The sequence below is a fragment of the Mus caroli genome, unplaced genomic scaffold (assembly GCF_978045245.1).
Source record: "Mus caroli unplaced genomic scaffold, Mus_caroli_1 scaffold_12, whole genome shotgun sequence".
NCBI lineage: Eukaryota > Metazoa > Chordata > Mammalia > Rodentia > Muridae > Mus > Mus caroli.
This window is the reverse complement of record NW_028227267.1, coordinates 83,285,538-83,305,835: the sequence shown is the minus strand read 5'-3', so window position 1 is coordinate 83,305,835 and position 20,298 is coordinate 83,285,538. Positions and strand designations below refer to the sequence as shown.

The 20,298-nt window shown below is 39.2% G+C and overlaps 1 protein-coding gene across 1 annotated transcript in view; it reads left to right on the top strand.

Moving 5' to 3' along the window:
- The window catches only part of Diaph3 (diaphanous related formin 3), a 475,768-nt gene that overhangs the window by 129,933 nt on the left and 325,537 nt on the right, over positions 1-20,298 (top strand). The window contains exons 6-9 of the mRNA XM_029469353.2: positions 4,841-4,915; positions 4,997-5,066; positions 9,244-9,380; positions 12,034-12,139. Coding sequence (XP_029325213.1) covers positions 4,841-4,915; positions 4,997-5,066; positions 9,244-9,380; positions 12,034-12,139 — 388 coding nt within the window. The remainder of the gene's footprint in view (positions 1-4,840; positions 4,916-4,996; positions 5,067-9,243; positions 9,381-12,033; positions 12,140-20,298) is intronic.

Below are 20,298 nucleotides of genomic sequence, written 5' to 3'. Positions count from 1 at the left end.
TCTAAAAATTGCTGCTGCCTTTGTTAATGAACACTTGAAGCTTAATATTGAGGAAACATCATCCTTGGAGTGGCAGTCAGGCAAGTCCTAAACTGTGAATTAGGACAGTGACTCCAGATCCATCATTCTTGGTTCAGTGTGGATGCTTACTCGATCTGAAAGCTGAATTGATATTTGGAGAATGGAGGCTGGGCCCAGCTCAGCATTGCTGCAAAGCCATTACCTCCTGTGCTGCCTTCTCAATCTGTAAAGTAAAGGTCTGGGCACCAACAAGAGGAGGTTGCCTCTCCATCTAAGTGACCTTAACTTCTTACTACATAACCCTCTGCTACATAAAACTAGCAAACATGGCTTTGTTTCATTTTATAGGCTCCTTTTAAATGTATTTTTCAACTATTATTTTTTGTTTTTCTTAATTAAAAAAAGCCTTAAGGTATGTCCATGTGAGTCCAGATGTCCAGGGAGGCTAGGTAGATACCTGACTACCCTGGAACTGGAGTTGAAGACACTTGTGAGCAAAGCAGCCAGCAAAGCACCTTCATTTCATTCCCAACCATTTGTTGCATCCTGAGTTTATAACCAAGTTGAGGCAAAAGAGAAAGGGTTCCTAGCCTTAAAAAGTTTGCATTGGAGATTATGTTTATGGTCTAGTGGTAGTATTAGAGTTCTGCTTATTCAAAATACATTTTTTCCTTCCTTTCCTAAGGACACATAAGGAAGAGAGGCAGTAGTAACTTTAAGCTAAACAGGCTGATGCTGAGAGGGTATTTGTGAATTTCTGTGTGACCACTCTGAAATGTGACTGTTGCCCCCACTGTTGAGTTTTCCCCTCCCCTCCCCTCCCCTCCCCTCCCCTCCCCTCCCCTCCCCTCCCCTCCCCTCCCCTCCCCTCCCCTCCCCTCCCCTCCCCTCCCCTCCCCTCCCCTCCCCTCCCCTCCCCTCCCCTCCCCTCCCCTCCCCTCCCCTCCCCTCCCCTCCCCTCTTGCCTGTATTCAAACCTCCTGTTGTGTGACCTTATTTTACAGTCCAGCTGTTGCCTTCATCCTGATACCCCCTCCCACAGTTCCTCATCCCATTCCTTCTCAGGCTCAAAGATCAACAATTGATAAATGGGACCTCATGAAGCTGAAAATCTTCTGTAAGGCAAAGGACCCTGCTAATATGGTAAAATGGATGCCTACAGATTGGAAAAAGATCTTTACCAACCCTACATCTCACAGAGGGCTAGTATCCAAAATTTATAAAGAACTCAAGAAGTTAAACACCCAGTAACCCAACTAAAAATGGGGTGCAGAGCTAAACAGAGAATTCACAGCAGAGGGATCTCAAATATCAGATAAACATTTAAATGTTCAAAGTTCTTATTCAGGGAAATGCAAATCAAAACAACTCTTAAGATTCCATCTACACCAGTTAGAATGGCTAAGATAAAAAACTCAAGTGATAGCATATGCTGGTGAGGCTGTGGAGCAAGTAGAATAATGTCCCCTTGCTGGTGGGAGTGCAAACTTGTACAACCACTCCGGAAATCAATTTGGTGGTTTGTCAGAGAACTGTGACTGGTTCTACCCCAAAGTTTCCCTATTTTAGAGTCTGTGAGACTAACATGTTATTATTGCCGTCCATCTTACACTGTCCACGAACAGTGGGCTCACCTTGGTCATCTTGTTGCTGAGAAATTCCCATCATGAAAAGATTATATGATTGAGATTTAAGATTTGCTTATTCTCCTGGTACCTTAGGAAGTTTGTTTCTTGGACGGTTGATTTATATGTAGTACGAGTGCTTGAGAAATTTAATGACTGTGTAGTCTAGAAAAGACATTTCTAGGATTTCTAGAAATAGTTGATTTAAGAAATGTGGGTCCTCAGGGAGCTGAAGGGGACCAAAGCCCCAATAGAAGGAACATCAGTATGAACTAACCAGTGCCCCCTGAGCTCCTTGGAACTATACCACCAATCAAAGAAAACACATGGTGGAACTTGTGGCTCTAACTATATGTATAGCAGAGGATGGCCTAGTTGGTTATCAATGGGAGGAGAGGCCCTCGGTCCTGTGAAGGCCCTATGCCCTCTATAGGGGAATGCCAGGACCAGGAATGGGAGTGGGTGGGTTGGGGAACGGGGAGGGTGGAAGGGATAGGGATTTTCAGAGAGGAAACTAGGAAAGGGGATAACATTTGAAATGTAAATAAAGAAAATATCTAATAAAAAAAAGAACTGTGGATCCTGTTTTTTTACTATAATTGTATTTGGATTAATAAACTTCACATAGTTGTGTTCTATTATTAATTACTCTGAACAGAGAACTTTCTGCTTTGCAAGAGTTTGTATGCTTCCTCAGTTTCATTCTGCATCACATTAGCATATTAAGTGCAACCAGCTGTTTTGTGACATTAACATATTTTAAAGTTACTCTCTATATTTTGATAAAGGTAATTTTGTGAATAGTAACTTTATTCACCAGTGATTGAGTAGCAGCATGAATAGCTTCAAATCATTCATATTAGCTTTAAGTTCTGTTAGCTGTCTTCAAATCCAACAGAAGGTGGCATTAGATCCCATTACAGATGGTTGTGAGCCACCATGTTGTTGTTAGAATTGAACTCCGGTCCTCTGGAAGAGCAGTCAGTGCTCTTAACAGCTGAGCCATCTCTCCAGCACCGTGGATATGCTTTTGAATATGTAGATGGTTGAAAATTCACTTTCAATAAAATATTGAAGGCCCCTTGGGTAGTACTAACGCAAGAGGTCACGATGAGCAGGGAGGCTGTGCGCATCCCAATAGCAGCCAAGTAAGGCTCACAAATTACTCTTTACATGTTTGATTTCAAGCTTCTGCACTGCATGTGAAATAAGAATAAATACAGTATAAGATGTCAACAAGGGAAATAGCGAAGCGGATGCTGTAGGTTATTTTCATGAAACATGAAAGCCAGATTTGAAATGCCCATGGGTAATCTGTCTGTAGCTGATAGTGGCAAGTGAACTCTTCCCTTTTGAAGTGGCATCTTCATTTGAAAGCAGTGGCATCTAGTTAGCTGTTTTCCTCCTCTCAGCCATAATAATGGTCTTGAGTCTTTGATGGGGAGTGTCTTTCCTGTTCCTGGCATTGTTGAATTAGGTATTTCATGGCTTTCACTGGGCAGGGAGGAGATGAGGGTGATAGTCTGACTGGAGATGGCCTCTGTAAACATGAAGTGCATTTACTCTGTGCAGTTTAGAAATAAGTTTGACTTTTTGTGATGCTAGAAATTGTCAAAGATAATAGGTGGTGATTCTCTGTCTACAAAGTGTAAAATGTAAAAGATGAGTTTTAAACAATGTACATAGTTTAAGTTGTAAAACAGATAAAGGAAAATTACATACCTGTAAAGGGGTGCATTGTGTAGTGTTTTAATATCTATCTACAGTGTGATATTTAGGTTCAACATTTGTCCTCTTAAGTATTTATCATTTCTGCAGATACCTAAATTTTAAACTCTTCTGACTTTAGAGAAGCACAAAGCCATTAGCTGCAACCCCCCTTGACACACCGGAAGCTCTGGTCCTCTCTGTCAGTACCCATTCAGCAAACCATCCATGCCTCTGGTACTGGACTGGGCTCCTCGTGTCTCCCGTTGAATGTGATCAGCCTTTCTAGTTTCTCCTCCAAGGGAGAGGCCATTGGGCATACAGTTCTGTGCCTGGCCCATTTCACTTAATATAAGGATTTTCAGGTCTACCCATGTGCTTACAAATATCAAGATTTTATTTTTTATGCTCAATTAATGTTCTGTGTATTTCCTTTGGATAGAATTATTTTTCTTTTATTAAATTATTTATTTATTTATATTCCAGCCAATGCCCCACCTTCTTGTGCCCCTCTCACCTATAGTCCCTATCCTCCCCTTGCTTTTGTGAAGGTGCTCCTCCCCAGGTCTTCCCCATGGTCCCCTCCCTTCCCCTCCCCCAGGCTTCTCTGGGGCCCACTGAGACCAGACCAGGCAGTTCACTGTTGAATATGTGCTGGAGGCCTCAGACTAGGCCATGTATGTTGCCTGGCTGGTGGCTCAGTCTCTGGGAGTTCTAGGGGTCTGGGTTAGTGGAGACTTCTTGTCTTTTTCCTGCTGGGTTGCCCTTCCCGTCAGCTTCTTTAGTCCTAATAGAGCAATTAATTCTTCCTGATTGATTGATCATATTGTAGTTTATGAAATAGTGAAGAGACTTCTTCCTGTTTCCTGCAATGACTGTACTTATTTCCATTCCTATAGCCATGTGTAAGCCTTCCCTATGCCCCCAGTCCTAGACAGATGGTCTTTTGTCTTCCTGTTAAACAGCTGTCCTCACTTTACAGAATGGCAGTGTGGCTTACTTTGCCTTTGCCTCTTTCTTTTCCTTGCTGTTCGCCACATTGAGCTTGCGTCCCTTACCTGTTGGGTGTTTCTTTGTTTTCTTTAAGAAGTATCCTATAGGTCCTTTTCCTGCTGGTTAATCAGGTTATTGCTTTGGCAGATGAGTTTTAGGAATCCTTTCTATATTGTGAGTATGTTTGATAGTTTCCTCAGGTTTTCGTACAAATATTTGTGTTTCTATGGAGGACTCATAGTTACTGAACATGGAGCATGATGAGGCCCAGGTCTCAGCAGCCGGAGGGAACGATGCTAGCTCACTGCTGTCTATACTGTCCCCCTTAACTCCTACAGTCAGGGTTTGTGAAAGCTTCAACAGTTTTGTATCTAGTATTATGCTAATTTGTAGTCATGATTATGACTGGGGTTTTAAAAATAAGTATAGTTATATAGCATTTCTTATTTTTGCTGAGTTCCAACTTAACCTGCTATTTACCTTTGCTTTTTCAGTTGGGTGCAAAGCTTTGGACACGAGGGACTCGGATTATTGCTGGACAATTTGGAAAAACTAATTAATGGGCAAATGTGAGTATTGCTAATAATTTTTAATTAAGCTTTCTTAGTATGTCCAACTGTCATCCAATATTATCATTTATCTTAATGCAGCCAAGAAAAAGTTGTGAAGAAGACTCAGCACAAAGTCATCCAGTGTCTGAGAGCCCTGATGAACACACAGGTAAGCAGAGGAAACTGCAGCCTGCTCCCCTCCCCACGGGGCCTCCCAGGAACTAGAGCGTCACCAGCGAAGGTTCTATTTGCAGATCATGGGGTGATGTTAGGTTTCATTTCAGTTTGGTGGAACAGCAGATCTTAGGAGAAGCTTGGCAGCGAACAGGCTCACACCTGAAGCATAAACCCTTGTCTGGAGATGAACTAACTTTCTTTCCCATTCTCTCCACTTAGACTCTTCTTTTGCTTCTCTCCCTCTTTTGATTTTCAAAACCTCAGCAGGATCAAAGCTTTATTATACTACATAGTTACTAGCTTTAGTCTGTCATATGTTACCAGAGATTCATGTGAAGAATTCTGTTTCTTATCTCAAGGATATAAAATTAATATATACAAGCATGAGAAGATTCTAGAAATGCAGTAGTGGTACATTTATTATTGAGGGAGCATAATATGGCTACATCTCTAGCATGTGTGTAGTAACATTCAATGAAACAGGATACTTCAGACCTTCATTGCCTAGCCCACCCCATTTTGCTGATTGCTGATATTAGCATCATTTCCTGCCATTTCTATAGCTCTTGAGTGTGACCTCCACCTCACAGTGAGTGAAATAATGATGGGTGTGCTCTACTGGTTATTGTTGGACATCAGGTTCTGTATGGGAAAGGTTACCTATGGGTGTGATGACTGTTATATAGAAAATGGTAACATTTTTCTGATGTGGATTTTTTTGCCTTTTGCTTTAAAAATAAACATTCACAGCATTAAATACATAAATATTTAAATTATTACTATTTAATTTTATTATAGCATTTATTTACTTTTGTGCTTTTAAGGCTTTTTTTTTTTAATGTGAAAGCATTTTGTTAAATGTCCTCTTCGATTTTTACGCACCTGTCTATGTTGTGTTTATGTGTGTCTGTCTGTACATGTCATGTTTACCACAGTGCTATTGTGGAGGTCAGAAGACAGCTCATGGAGTCTGGTCCTCTTCTTTTACCATGTGCGTTCTGGGGACTGAAACCAGGTGCTTAGGCTTGGCACCGGTGTCTTCATGTGCTGTCGTCTTCCCTTCCTGGTCATCTGATACTTTCCAATAAGACTGCCTGAGGACTAGATCCATAACTCTCTTTTTTTGGAGAGCTAATCTTTGTTTATGAAGTAGGCTATTTGTATGTTCTTCTTGAAGTGTACGACAACTGAGTTTTAGAGTGAGGATTTGAAAATCCTTCCCAGCCTGCTTTTAAAGTGATGAAATTGAAGGAATTTTGCAGGTGACATGAAGCTTGGAGGAGAGAAAAGGCAAGTGTGCCTATTTCAGACCAAAAGCCTGTATGTGACCGAAATTGAATTTGAGAAGACTAAGGTTTAAAATGAATTAGTACATAACAAAATAACATCCCTACTTGGTTTCTGTCAGAATTTGAGGGTAACACATTTATATTCTTAAGCAATCTGTTATAGTAGATTTTATTTCTTAATTTTGTTAATTTAGAGGTGTAAAAATACTGCATTTGAATTTGATAGTGGCACTTAGGCTAACAAGGGCACAAAGTTCAGTTCCTGACACATGAGATGACTCTTTTGATGTGTAGATTCTCATACGCAGTATTGTGGGTCGGGTTATTAGCCTGAGGCCCCAGTTAGCTCCCCTACACGTCACTGAATTGGCTATCCAGGTGCACGCTTTGTTAATTGTCACTGTGAAATCTTTGCTGGAAATACAATCTTTTGGTATCAACAATTAAGTATATCATTAATATGGACAACTGCGATATTCTATGGAAATGAATTTCTTTTTTTTCTTTTTTCTTTTATTAGATTTTTTCTTTTTTTAAAATTTTTTATTAGATATTTTCTTCATTTACATTTCAAAGGAAATGAATTTCTTTTGTTACATTAAATGTGGCTAAAATATTTTTTAAGTGTGTCGTTTTAAAATACTGACACAATAAAAAAGACTTCGTTTTCTTCAGGAGGTTGGGGTTTGAATCGTGTGCCCATTAGCAAGGGGCTTTTGTGGTTTGTCTTCTCCATCACTCACATTCTCTCTGCTGTGGGGATACAATCACCATCGACCATTGCTTATCTCCGTAGCCATGTAGGATTGATGGTGGGTGTCTTTTTAGAGGTGAGAGCATTTTTGTTCCTTAACTTAAACTCATCTTTAGTAGCCTGGAATTCTGTTAGGTAACAATAGGACTCCTGTGGAATACAAATAGAACCCAGGCTTGGTCCTGGTATAGAACAGGCCAATTATATTACCCCAAGTGGGTCCTTGGCAGTCAGGAGAGATACTTTTTTAGACCTTCATAAATTGATGATAGCATTCTTACTTGTAAAAACCTTCATTAAAAAAAAGCACTTTCATGTTAGCAGTGGTAAGTGAACTATTTCTCACAATCAGTTTCTTTTTTCTAAGTCTTTGCATACATAATTTTATTGAAGTATATAGCAGTTCGCTGTTTAGTAGTAGTTATGGAAAAGGGCTAATCTCGCTTCATTCCATTTTTTATTTATTTTATTTTTAAGTGATTTATTTATTTATTTTTTAAACCTTGAGCTAATTAGAGACCATGCCTCTGTTGTCATAATCAACTCATGAAATCAACTCACAAAATCAGAGTGTGCTCATAGTCCAGCTTTTCTCCATAGTAGTTCAAACCAGAAGTTTGGATGGAAAAGGTAGAAAGTCTGTCTGGGCACATCATAGATTGTCTTGAGTCTGGGGAAGCCACCTTGTTAGGAATTTGGAAGGCAGGCACCAGAGACAAGCTTTACCCAGCCCACAGGTTTGTGAGACGAAGCCTGCCTTTGGTTCTTGGTAAGCTTTGACATTCTGGGTCAGGTCTCTGGTGCTTTATAGACAACTGACAATTTTCTGCAACACTACCAAGGCATGAGGCCTTTAGCTGTATGCCAGCTTTTAAAGTCTTTCCTGAGCAGTTTAATTGTCATGATGCTTTCTCCCTTTAGTAAGGAGAAAGAGAACTTTTCCCACTGCTGTTTCTGTGGCTTTGGCTCCTCTGTTTGCACTTCCTCTGACGTCTGTCTCCATGTTCCTGCTGTCCAGCAAGTGTGGGAGCTCAGCACCATGTCAGGTTTTTCTCTTTCATAAGTGCTTATTTAAGAGATAATAAAGTTATAAATATGATTTGATTAACAAGCTTAAACCAAAACTTTTTTGAGTTTTACCTTTCATACTTATATATATTGCCAATTTTCAACTGTAATTGCTAGATATATAACTGGGACTAAGTCTCCTGTGTTCACAATAGTGACTTAATCCACAAATATCACACTACTTAGCAGGATCCTTTGAATTACAGAAGTATTAGTATCTTCTATTGTATGCGTTTTTATACTGATGCAGATTTTTGTTATGCCAAAAGATACATACATCTTTAAAATAATATGCCTTTAACCTAACTACTTATCTTCTAATTGGTTGCCGTATTATGGCAATAGCAAATAAAATGTTATCCTTCCATAAATCATATATGTATGTATGTATTTATAATGGTAATGACTTCCTGATGAAACATAGTTCAACTATGGCAGTTTCTACCAATTTCTTTTCCAAATTGTCATTTAGCTTTGTGCATTTATCAACCATGTTCCCACCGAGACCTGGACTGTCCTGTGGCAGCTTTTGAACACTTGAAATGTGTCTAGTCTGAGTTCAGATGTGGTATAATTATAAAATACAACTGGATTTTAATCTTCCAGGAAATATAATGTTCTACGTTGTTTATATGCTAGAATAATAATTCTTTAATTTGCTGGGTTAATTGTATCTAAAATTGTTAATTTCATGAAAATGACATAGTTATTCATGGTTTTGTCATCCTTCCCTTTCTCTTGGGCAGTGCTGGTCTGTGTGTTTGCTTGTAGCTCCTTTACCAACTTTGTCAGAGCAGAGATGCCCCTGTCCTCAGTGGCTATTTAATATTTGCCCATTTGTTTTGTATGTTACTTGAGAATTCCTCATTACTCTATAGGTTCTTTGAATTTGGCTGATTCTCATAGCTCTTACCATAAAATGAATACTTGGGAAACTTTTATGGTGTTTTAAGATCTTTATAGTTTGTCTTTCTTAGGATGTAAATGTAATTTTAAAAACATACGAACTGTTCTATTGAAATCTCTCCTAACATTCACCTTATTTTCCAATGCTACAGTATGGCTTAGAAAGGATTATGAGTGACAAGAGGAGTCTTTCCTTGTTGGCAAAAGCCATGGATCCCAGGCAGCCTGCTATGATGGCAGACGTGGTGAAGCTTCTGTCTGCAGTGTGCATCGTCGGCGAGGAAAGCATGTAAGTTCCCACTGGGGCCGACCGCTGCATTGGTGACTCTCAGGCGGTCACAGTGGAACTCATGACTTAGTAACAGGCAGGTTGTTCAGTTTCTTATCTGCATAATTGTAATATTTGTCCAGTCATTTTGTTAAGCAGATTATTAATTAGGAGACTAAAATAATTCTATGAACAACTGATTTCCTCATCATATTTTAAACTGCCTAAGCTCAACCTTTAATAAAAATTCTAAGGGAAGGGTGGAAATATACAAGTGGTTCTTTTATTATCTAATTCCTTTTTATGAACAATTAATTGAGGTTGTGAGTCACACTAACCTTTTCTAAGAACATGTACGCTAGTTTTTGAAAATTTGTATGTAAACACGTGACAAGTTAAATATGTAATACTACTAAAGACCCACTGAAGCTTCTAGGCACTTGGTTACATTTATTATGGTTGCAATAATCAACTACTCAACATATATCCTAGTGATAAGATATATAACCCTCTCCTTAAGCAGGATTAGGATTCTAATTTATAAGTAATCCTTTAAAATGTTTTTTCTAAATGAGAAAACTGAACAGCACAGACAGTGCTTATAGTTATCATAGAATTGAAACAGTCCTGGCTCTATTATTTTGAAAGGCCTAGGCTAGAAAGACATTTAATGAGATGGTAAAATCCCGAGACAGGAGAGTTTTCATCAAGGTGTATACTGGCAAGCACATTCAGCGATGGATCCCATGTGTGTCTTTAGGTTACTGATGCTAGCTTTATGCTTACATAGAGGGGCAACTAGGGTAAAAGCAAGACATGTCCATTAGCAAAATCCTGGTGGAGTCTTCTGCGGGTCAGAGTTGCTGGAATGTGCTTCCTGGGAGATGAGCTCTCCTCTGACTGTGAGAGCTATGCATCTCAAAGAACACAACCCACAGGGTTCCTGATCACAGTTCCAATGTGATCTTAACCTGAGTTCTTTGGAGAGAGTCAGCCTTGGGGCAATCTTGTCAGAGCAGATGCTACTGCCTGCCTCAGCCTGGCTGGAGTTGGCCGGTTAGACACCACTCTGAAACTTGGCTCCTTGTGCACATGTGCCTATAGTGGTCATTTAGCTAATTGGACTGTGGTCCCAGCCATGGAAAACATCAAGCATACAATTTCATTACTTTTCTAATCTAGAAGGTTGTTTAGATTTTTACCATGCAAATCAAAGTGTTGGCACATATGCTGATGTGTGGTCCTGATGTGCGCTCCTTCCTGTTTTCCCCTTCAGTCTTTGTTCTCCATTCCTTCCACTTCCTCCTTCCTCTTTTCTACTCCTCTTTTCTTTCTCTGTTTGCTCCTTTTCTTCTTACACTTTATCTTCTATGCTCTTCTGCTTTTCCTTTGTCTTCCCTTCTTCTCTTTACCTACTTTCTTTTTCCATTTTATTCTCTCTTTGTTTTCCTCCCCCTTCTTCCCCTCTGTTGTCTTTGTTGTTGTCGTCATCGTCATATTTTGTTCAACTCCTACTTGCAGTGCTGGGAATGAGATCCAGGGCTTCAGATGCACTAAGCAAGTACACTACCACTGAATGGCAGTGTCAGCTCTTTTGTATTATTTTTATTGTTTCTTGAATTTGAATGAATGTGATAGTGATTAACATAGCATTTAGGATTGCATATTTTCATCCACAGAAGATGAATTTTTATTTTTTAAAAGGGAAGATGTTCTTTGTACAAGTATTGCATTTTACATTTAATGATTTATTGTATTTTGCTACTATTTGCTTTTAACTGTCACAGTTTTTATTTAAAGGATATTAGATATTGGTTGAGAATCTTTTAGAGATTGTTTCATAGGCTGTCTGGATTCATGCATCACTATTTTGGAGAAGATGTTACACTGTGAATAAGTTGTTCAATCCTTTGCTGCCTTGATTTCTTATTTATAGTGAATACTAACATACCCACTTCATACAAGTACACACATTAAATTCCAGGATATGTTGAATCTTGAAAATGATAATTTATGTTTCAAAAACAGTAGAGTGAGTTTTAAATGCTTTTGACATCAGAGAATGACATATGTGGGAGGTAGATATACTTTTTGTGAGTTAAGATTGCATGGCTCCAGCATGCATTAAAACCTTGTATCACATTTTACAGTCTTTTTTTTTAAATCAATAAAACAGTAAAATGAAAATCCAGTATGAGTTTATATTGGTAACAGTTGCTCAAATAGTCCTTGCTATTTGGTAGTTTATAGATGCTTGATGGATACCTTTACAAAGTATTGCCAGGAAAAAAATCAAAATAGGTCCTTAGAGTGTCGTCGTATTCCAGATGGAAAGACACTGTGCTTTGCCTCAAGTGGATACCATTGGGGGAAAGGAGCTAATGTCAAAGTAGAAGACTGTGAACTTAGGGAAGAGACTGAGAACCTGAGGCGAGGGAGAAGTGTGGGGCAAGGGAAGTGCAGGGAGGTGGGTGTGATTGGAGCCAGCACAGTGCAGCCCCTGATCTGTACAGTGGCTACGCGCTTACAGGAATGGTGTGAACTCACTAAGCTGCTCCTAAATGCTGCCATTGGCTAGGCACAGTGACTCAACAACACGGCAAACTGGCTGTATTTTGCTGATTTTGTTATTTGATCATTGCAATTTAATTAATAGACTCTAAATTTCTGATAGCCTTGAAGAAGTGTTAGAAGCCTTGACTTCAGCTGGAGAAGAAAGAAAGATTGACAGATTTTTTTCCATTGTGGAAGGCCTCCGGCATAACTCAGTGCACTTGCAAGTAGGTACCTGTTTTCAAAGCCTCGTTCTGAGGGACATATCATGTGTATTGTTGCAACTGCCTTGTGATGGAATTTTATGTAAACATCATATAACAGCAAATGTCCTTTTGTTTTTATAGATAATGAATGTATAGAATTCTAGTTTGTATTCTCAGGACATCTTACACATGTATTGGTGAATACTCTTAGGTTGACTTTCCAACTGTGTAAACTCACAGAGTCCTGAGATTGTTTAGTAAGTATTTTAAATTAAGGTAGTGTCTTCATTACATGAATTATGACTTGTCATTTTAGATTTTATAACTGATATTAGGAGTATCTCTAAGTAAGAGTGAGGCTCATGGTCATCTGTGAAAGTGTTTGCCTCTTCACAGTTATAGCGAACCCAATGAATAATACTCAGTTAATTATTGTGTTAAAAAGGTAAAAAGATGTTATTATGACCAAATTTGTATATAGCCCTGATAGGCCTTGACCATGTTATGTCACATGACATACTATGAATGGCTCCTTTGAAACCCTGTTACTGGACTCATTACTTTTGTCAGTTTGCAGGACTGAAGATCAGGGCAATGGGTACCTCTTGCTTGTGTTCAGCTTCTAGAACAAGCTTCTCATCTTGCTGAGGGAGTTAATAAGTTGGGGTTCAACAGTGTCCTGTACTGACCTGCACACCCACAGCCAGGGTTGCTGGGGTTCACCAGCGTCCTGTACTGACCTGTACACCCACAGCCAGGGTTGCTGGGGTTCACCAGCGTCCTGTACTTACCTGCACGTCCACAGCCAGGGTTGCTCCTGACTCCTTGCCTTCTTTTCTCAACGTTTTGTTTTCTTCTGCCTCTTCTCATCTACCTTCTGTCCTACCTTTTCCTTTCACCCTTACTTTTGCTTCTTATCTCTTCCATAATTATTTGTGTGTCTCTTTGTCCTTGGGATCTGTGAATTATTGCACAAACCACTCAGACACTAGTTGCAGTCTAACAGGTCTGGCTTATTGAATGTACAAGCCTGGCTGGGTCACAGCACATTTGTGGATGTGAGAGAATACCTTTACGTCCTGTCCTTCCTTTCCCCCTTGTTTTAGAAGGGGTTTCTTGTGGTTCACAGTATGACTGGCTAACTGGCTTATGAGTTTCTAGGGAGTCGTCTGTCTCTACCTCCTAACTTGATGTAGAAACATTGGGATTAGAGATAGATGTGCCACTGTGTACATCCGTATGTGGGCTGGAACTCTGTACTCAGATCCTTATGCTTGCTCAGTAAAGGCTTTATCCACTTAGCCATCTCCCTATACCCCTGGTTTCCACCACTCAGTCTCTCTCTTTCCTTCTCTCCTTCTCTCCCTCTCTCTGTCTCCCTCCCCCACTCCCTCTCTCTCTCCTTCCTTCCTTTCCTCCCTTGGTCCCTCCACCCACCTGTCAACTTATCTGTCCATCCATCCACCCACCCACCCACCCACCCACCCATCATATCTATCTACCTGTCTGTCTGTCCGTCCGTCCGTCTACCCACCCACCCATCATATCTATCTTTCTATCTTTCTATCTATCTGTCTGTCTGTCTGTCAGTCAATCAACCAATCAACCAATCAATCGAATAGGCCTGGTTCTTGTGGAGATTTCTATGTAGTAGAATGTTCTGGCTTTATACTTGGAGATATCAGCCTCCTTTTGCCTTTGGAGTGCTGGGATTAAGGGTGTGTTCCACCACGCGTGCCAAAGGATATTACTTCATGATTGAGGCTTCTGGTTATTAAATCTAAGGTATAAAGTACCTAAAAACTGGCAGGCTTAAGACTAAAATGTATCATCATCTGGAAAGCCAATTAACTACCCATAGCTTCATATAAAAAGATAAAGCGGTTTTACTTTTGGGGGGTATTACTGGGTATGCTCTTTCCAATCAAGCATATTACAGTAATATGATATAAACATATAGTAATACAATATATAACACTCTTGTCTCTGGCATATTTCTGAATCTTCCTCAAATAAGGCACATTTTAGAGTGCTCCAGCTATGCCTTCCCATAAAGCTGTTGTTCTAAGTGCCCACTTCATTCTATTAGCTGTGTAATTTGCGTTTATTAAAATGTACTAGTGTGAGTGATATTAGCAATCACCAAATTAAAAATAAAACTTTTTTTGTTACTAAATAAAGTAGAAACCAATTGTTTGCTTCTAAATTGGAGAAAATGGGACTTAATGAAGAATAATGAGGGTCTTTTATTGATATGTGTATTTCTGGTATCTGTCTTAATGGGAAATTTAAGATTATTTTGTTTTGATAATAAAGATAGTTTCTGATTGTGACTATGATGGAATGAAGCATGTTTTTCTCCTTTTGATATAGTCTGGAAAGAGACTACAACTGTAAGCCTGGGATGATGTAACGATTATCTTTCAGGCCTTAGTTTTATTTTTAGGAAATAGATTAAAAGTAAAAACATTAGGCTTGAAATAAATGTAGAATAGTTTCTCTTTTCAAATATATCAGAAAGAGCCTTTCAGCTGCAAACAGCCTAATCCATTTTGGACCATTTATGCAGAAAATGATACTGAGTGCTTTATAGGATTTCTAGAATGCCCGGGGAGTTTATGTAAGTAACATGCTGCTCAATGTAATACAGAGGAGAAGTGTCAAGTTACAGCAATGTCCCCGTAGAAAAGCCAGTTCTGATGCTGCTCAAACTGGTCTTGGGGATGCTTGGGCAGGTAAATCTGCTGTAGCGTCCTTGGAAGAACTGAAGTGCCTGTCACAGTGATGTCCATTAATGTCAGCCGCATCTTCCTTTGAGGATGTCTGGGGTCAGTGTAGACTACGCAGTTTCTGATCCATGCCACAGTTTCTCCTTTCCTTGTTCTTTCCCCAGTTCATGGATCTTTGTTACCTTTAGCCAAATCTGTCCACTGCTGGGGCATCAGAAGAATTATTCTAGGGTGGAGGAGGGCCTATTGACATTTTTTTTTTTTCCTTTCTTAATCTGGACTGATTGGTTTTTAGGAAAGGATTCAAAGGGCGACTCAAACTTTTTAGTGCATATTTGATTTTTCTTGGGTGGATATGGCCTCTAGACTGGTGAGAGCTGCAATCCCCTCCCCACCCCAGGCATCTCTTCATTCTGAAAGTGTGTCCGGGAATTTTAAGAGTATATATAGTCTAACGTAGTCAGTTTGGCAGTTTAATGGGTGCCTTTCTCAGACAAAATCTCCCAGAAATTTTAGAAAGATGCCCCCCTTCTTTATTTCATACATGTAGTATGTATATGTAGCTGCATGTTTGCATTTGTAGGCAGATGTGTATTTGGGTCTTTGTTTCCATGTCTGCATACTTGTGGAGGCCTGAAGTTTGATAGAGAATCTTTCTTAATCTCTCTCTGGTAGAGTACTTTGGTTGTAAAAACTTGATTCCTATGAGATTGCAGCTGAGCTTGATCAACCATAGTCATTAGGCCACAACCCAGAGAGGACTGTTTGCTGAGACAACATGTTTCATCAGATAGCCTGTCTTGCTTGAGTTAACAGTTCCAAGAAGAAGAGACCCATACCTTAACCTAGCCCTCCACAGTTGATCAATTTTATAATTTCCAAGGCTCTATATAAATTACAAATACCCCTATTCCTTCCCACAGCCCCTTTATGCCCGGCAGAAAGACACACTGTCTGTGCTCTGATAAACGACATCTGTTGAGTGTGGACATTGTTTTCTTTCCTGCCCTTTGTATCTATATTCTACATCCAAAATCTAGCACTATCCTCTTTATTTATTAAGGCAGGACATTTCACTAAATGTATAGGTCACTCATTCCAGCTAGCCTGTTGGCCTGGTTACTCAGGGATCCTTATCTCTGCCTCCTTAGAGCTGGGATTGTGAGGTGCTGCATGCTGGGTCTGACTTCTAGTTGTTATGCTTGTATGGAAAGGCCTTTATTCCTTGAATTGTCTCCTCAGTCCACAAAAGATCTTCATAGCAGAAGGCACGGTTTAAGCTCTATGAGCCCCATTTCCCATCCTGTGAAGCTCATACTATGTATGATTTGTATAGGGCTATTTGCAGAAGGCGTTTGAAGAAACGAATCTCATACAGTCTTTACATCCCAGACAGAGAATTGAAGCTGACCAGAATGCATCCGTGGTTAATGTGATATTCTTGGTCACTTCAGCTTAAATTGTGGTGACAGAGTCATATCATCTTGGCTGTTTGTTGTGTATAGTGAGGACATACTTGATGAATAACCTTTCCTTCTAGTAAGTGTCTCAGGCAGCTAAGGTAGCCAGCCTTTCTCCAGATTTTTCTGAGGGCTCCATAAATATGTCAACATCTTTCATAATTGCATATAATGTGCCATCAAATTAGTGTTTGCTTTCCACCTAATATATTTAACTGTGAAGGCATACCTGGTACTCTTAGAAAGTTTCATTCTCCCGAAGACCTTGTGGCTTTAAATGAAAATGTCTGTATGGAGCTACCAACCACTGTGTAATGGCCTTCCAATGACCAGTTCTCCTATCTTGTTGGAGCATCTGTAAATACTGTCCAGTGTTTTATTTGTGATTCCCCATCCCACAGATGGTAGACACACACAGCTGTGCAGTGTGGTATATGGTAGACATCCAAAGATCCCTTTTACAAATGGGAGAAACATTTTGGTGTGGTGATGGCAGATTTTGCTGTAAGAGAGGGACATTGAGATTACAGAACAGTGTTCTCTTCAAATGAACTGTAGGTATTGCCTTAAGGCTTACTTGTCCTTTGACCTGGAAGAAGACATTGTCTCTGCTTTCTAAGGCACTTTGAGATAAGCATTGTGTAGATGAAAATATGGCAAAGCCTCCACTGTAAATTCTGCATAATTGAGAGTGACTCTGGGGAATTGTCTTGCAATAGGGAACAAAATACCGATCCAATAAATGCCACCTTCTTTCTTACTTTGCCTTCATTCTCGATGTTTCTCCAGTCCTTTGTTGTATTCATTGTACTCTAGATTCAGTTCAAGTAGAAAGGAACCCTCACTACTTTGACTTATGTAGTACAGGACAATTTCTTCTCCATTGTTACTCAATAGAAAGAAAGCAGACTGTCTCGAGTTTCTGATTTATGAAGGCAGATTTGTTTGGGTAGAACAAGCCTGGGTAAGGGGAGGACTGGGAAATATGTTTGAGAGATGCAGAGTCAGTGTCTTTGGGTCACTTTGTGAATCTGTAGTTTTAGTTTTTGAGCTTTCTCACTCAAAACATGCTTAAATCCTTTTTTTAACCGCCTCTATCATTTTAAAAATTGAATGAGTGAACTTATATTGAAAACTGGTTGAGATCCTATCTTCTACTTGTGGACTGCTTACTTGTTCTTTTTTAAAAATCACTCGGATCTTAGAGTTTCATCAGACCTGCAGGATGTGAAGCATTTGTACTCCCACCTGGAAGCAGCTTATGCACCATTATTGTTCAACTGTCTATTACTTGGTATTAGTTTCCACAAAATGCACTAGAGGACGTGGCAGAAACTAATGATGTCTCAAGGGGAGTAAATGTTTCTAAAATGTAGGTTTGTGTTTCATCTTTCTGATCATGCAAATTCTAGCCCTGAGTATTACAATTCATTTTTCTGAATTTGTGGGTAGGGCATTTGCATTTTTCAAGTTTTGGCTTGTTCTCTAACCATATCTATCATTTATTAAACATTCAATTGGGAGTATAAATAAGATTATAGAGCCTTACTTTGATTCATATTACTGTTTTGGGGTTTATCTACATTATGTAGTCTATTTAGTTTCTGAATTAATGCATATATATTATTTAAAAAACTGTAAAGCTTTTTATATTCTGGAGGTAACTTCTTTATCTATAAGCATCATTTACTCATCTTAACGTGACAAATGTGAAATTTGATTGTGTAGAGAGACGGTTGATTTCCACTGTAGGGTACGAAGATGAACAGTTGAAGCTGTGTCTTCCAGGGCTAGAGAGTGAATAGTCAGAGATATGATTGACTTCTCATTGGATTATTTCCCGGGACTTGTTTTGAGTCTGGCTTGAGCTCCTGAAAGCACACTCTTTCACAGTGTGGCCTAGCCACAGGTTTATTTACCAAAACATCTACTTATATCCAGAAAGAACATGTTAACTCAAGCTGACTTTTCTAACGGCACTTTCCCTCTCAGTAGACTCTACTCTAAATTCCTTCAGCATAGATTTCTCTGCTCTTGTGGTCTTAGAAAAATTGGGCATCACATATGCTAATGTACCTTGAATTTAGTGTGTAAGCCTCTTTGTGCACAAAGGTTCAGAAGACAAAGGCTAAATGCACATAAATTGTTTACTTTTTCTCTTATTGCATGCTGAGCCAAATGAGAGGTAGAAGTAAATTGTGTACCCAGAGGAGTTTAGGAGGTATGCATCTGTATTTGGGGAAACTTTCCATCACCTTCAAGGTCAGGGAACCTCTTTGTCCTGTCAACCTCTTTCTAATTGTAATGATTTTCTTTTTTTGTTGGCTTAGTTCCTGAGATTGCTGTGGTGGATTTCATCCTTTGTATTCTGTGATTTTGAGTTGCCTGGTTTATTGTATTTATTTTGTTGCCTCTGGTTATGCCTATGTCTAGCTCACAACAGTAGTGATAGTTGTCTTGCTAGTGTAAGTTCAGTTTGACTCACTTAATGGGGTATGCCCTTATGCTGCAGCTGCACTGGAACAAATCCATTGTACTTCCGCAAGAATGGGAGCCTGACCTCCCCACCAAACCCTCCTGGTAGTAATTGTGTTGTTAAAGGCATTTTTGTTCATGAAAGATTTTTTTTTTTTTTTATAATTGGGAAGAGAGTATTTGCTTTTGAAACTTTAGAATTGAATCTTTTTTTGTAACAATTAAAGTGTCCTTATGTAGAAATGCTTAAACCAAGGTTAAAGAGCAGTATTTCTCATGTATAATGATGCATTTGGAGTAAAGACGAGAATATTTTTGAGTCAGTTTGAATTGCATGCTTTGTTTTCTGCTTGCTTATACTATACAGAAGAAGGTAGGTGTTTGGGCTGTTGAACAGTGAGTCACTCTGTCCTTTTGTAGAAAAGGTTTTTCTTGTCTTATAGTTGCATTTGACACAGGTCATCGTATTTCCTTTCTTCTAGACTCTATAATCTCCCTCATCCCTTTCTACTCTTCTAGTGCCCCTTTACTTATGACTTCTACAACCTGCAGATTAAAACCGTTCCTTAAATGTCTTCTTTTCTCTATTTCATCCAAATGATCCCATTTGCGATACTGGTTTTCACTTACTACTGCAGAGAAAACTTTCTTTTCTAGTACTACATAGAAAAGTTTTTTTCTAGTACTATTGCCTATATCCACTCTCCTTTGTGGGTGCCACCCTTAGGCTGGTCCTGATTTCCATAAGAAAGTAAGTTGAGCAAGCTAGTATGCCCCACTCCTCCACTGTCTCTGCATCAGCTTGTTCCTGCCCTCTTTGAGTTCTTATAGTGCATTCATTCAGTGGACTGTGACTCTGGATATGTAAGCCAAATAAATCCTTCCTTCCCACGTGTTGCTTTTCATGATGGTATTTCATCAGATCAACACTCACTCTGAATAATACAGGAGTAGATAAACATCTCCTGTCTCTTTGTCATAGCTAAATCTAACATCTCGAACAGTGTCTAGTACAGAAAAGGCACCTGTTAGGCTAGAAGATATGAATCAATAATATGGAGACCTATAGTTTGATGCATATGGATAGACCCTTTATTCTAATTAGGATGCATTTAGGGGCGTGTGAGTAATTTATTTTGTCACATTTAAGCTCTAGTGGAAAGTACTTTTGTCATGCCTTTGAAACTTTAGTTTAATCAAAGTTGATGAGGATCATATTTTACATCTTCTGAATATGAGGCAGACATTGGTAAATCCATCTTTATGAAGACTGCCTTTTGTCACTTGAATATCTGTTACTATCCTTAGTTAAGGTAATTAATGAGTAATTTGATCAATTCTAATGAAGTTAAGGATTTCTAGTATAGATAAAAGACTCAGACTCTTAAAAACAGAGTTTATCCTTTTCATTGGGCAGTGTTGTTCCCCTTGCCTTATGCGTCTCTGTTACTGGCATCATTTCCTATTCAGAGAGACATATGGGTTGCCAATATTTCAAACTCAGTTCCAAGGTCTA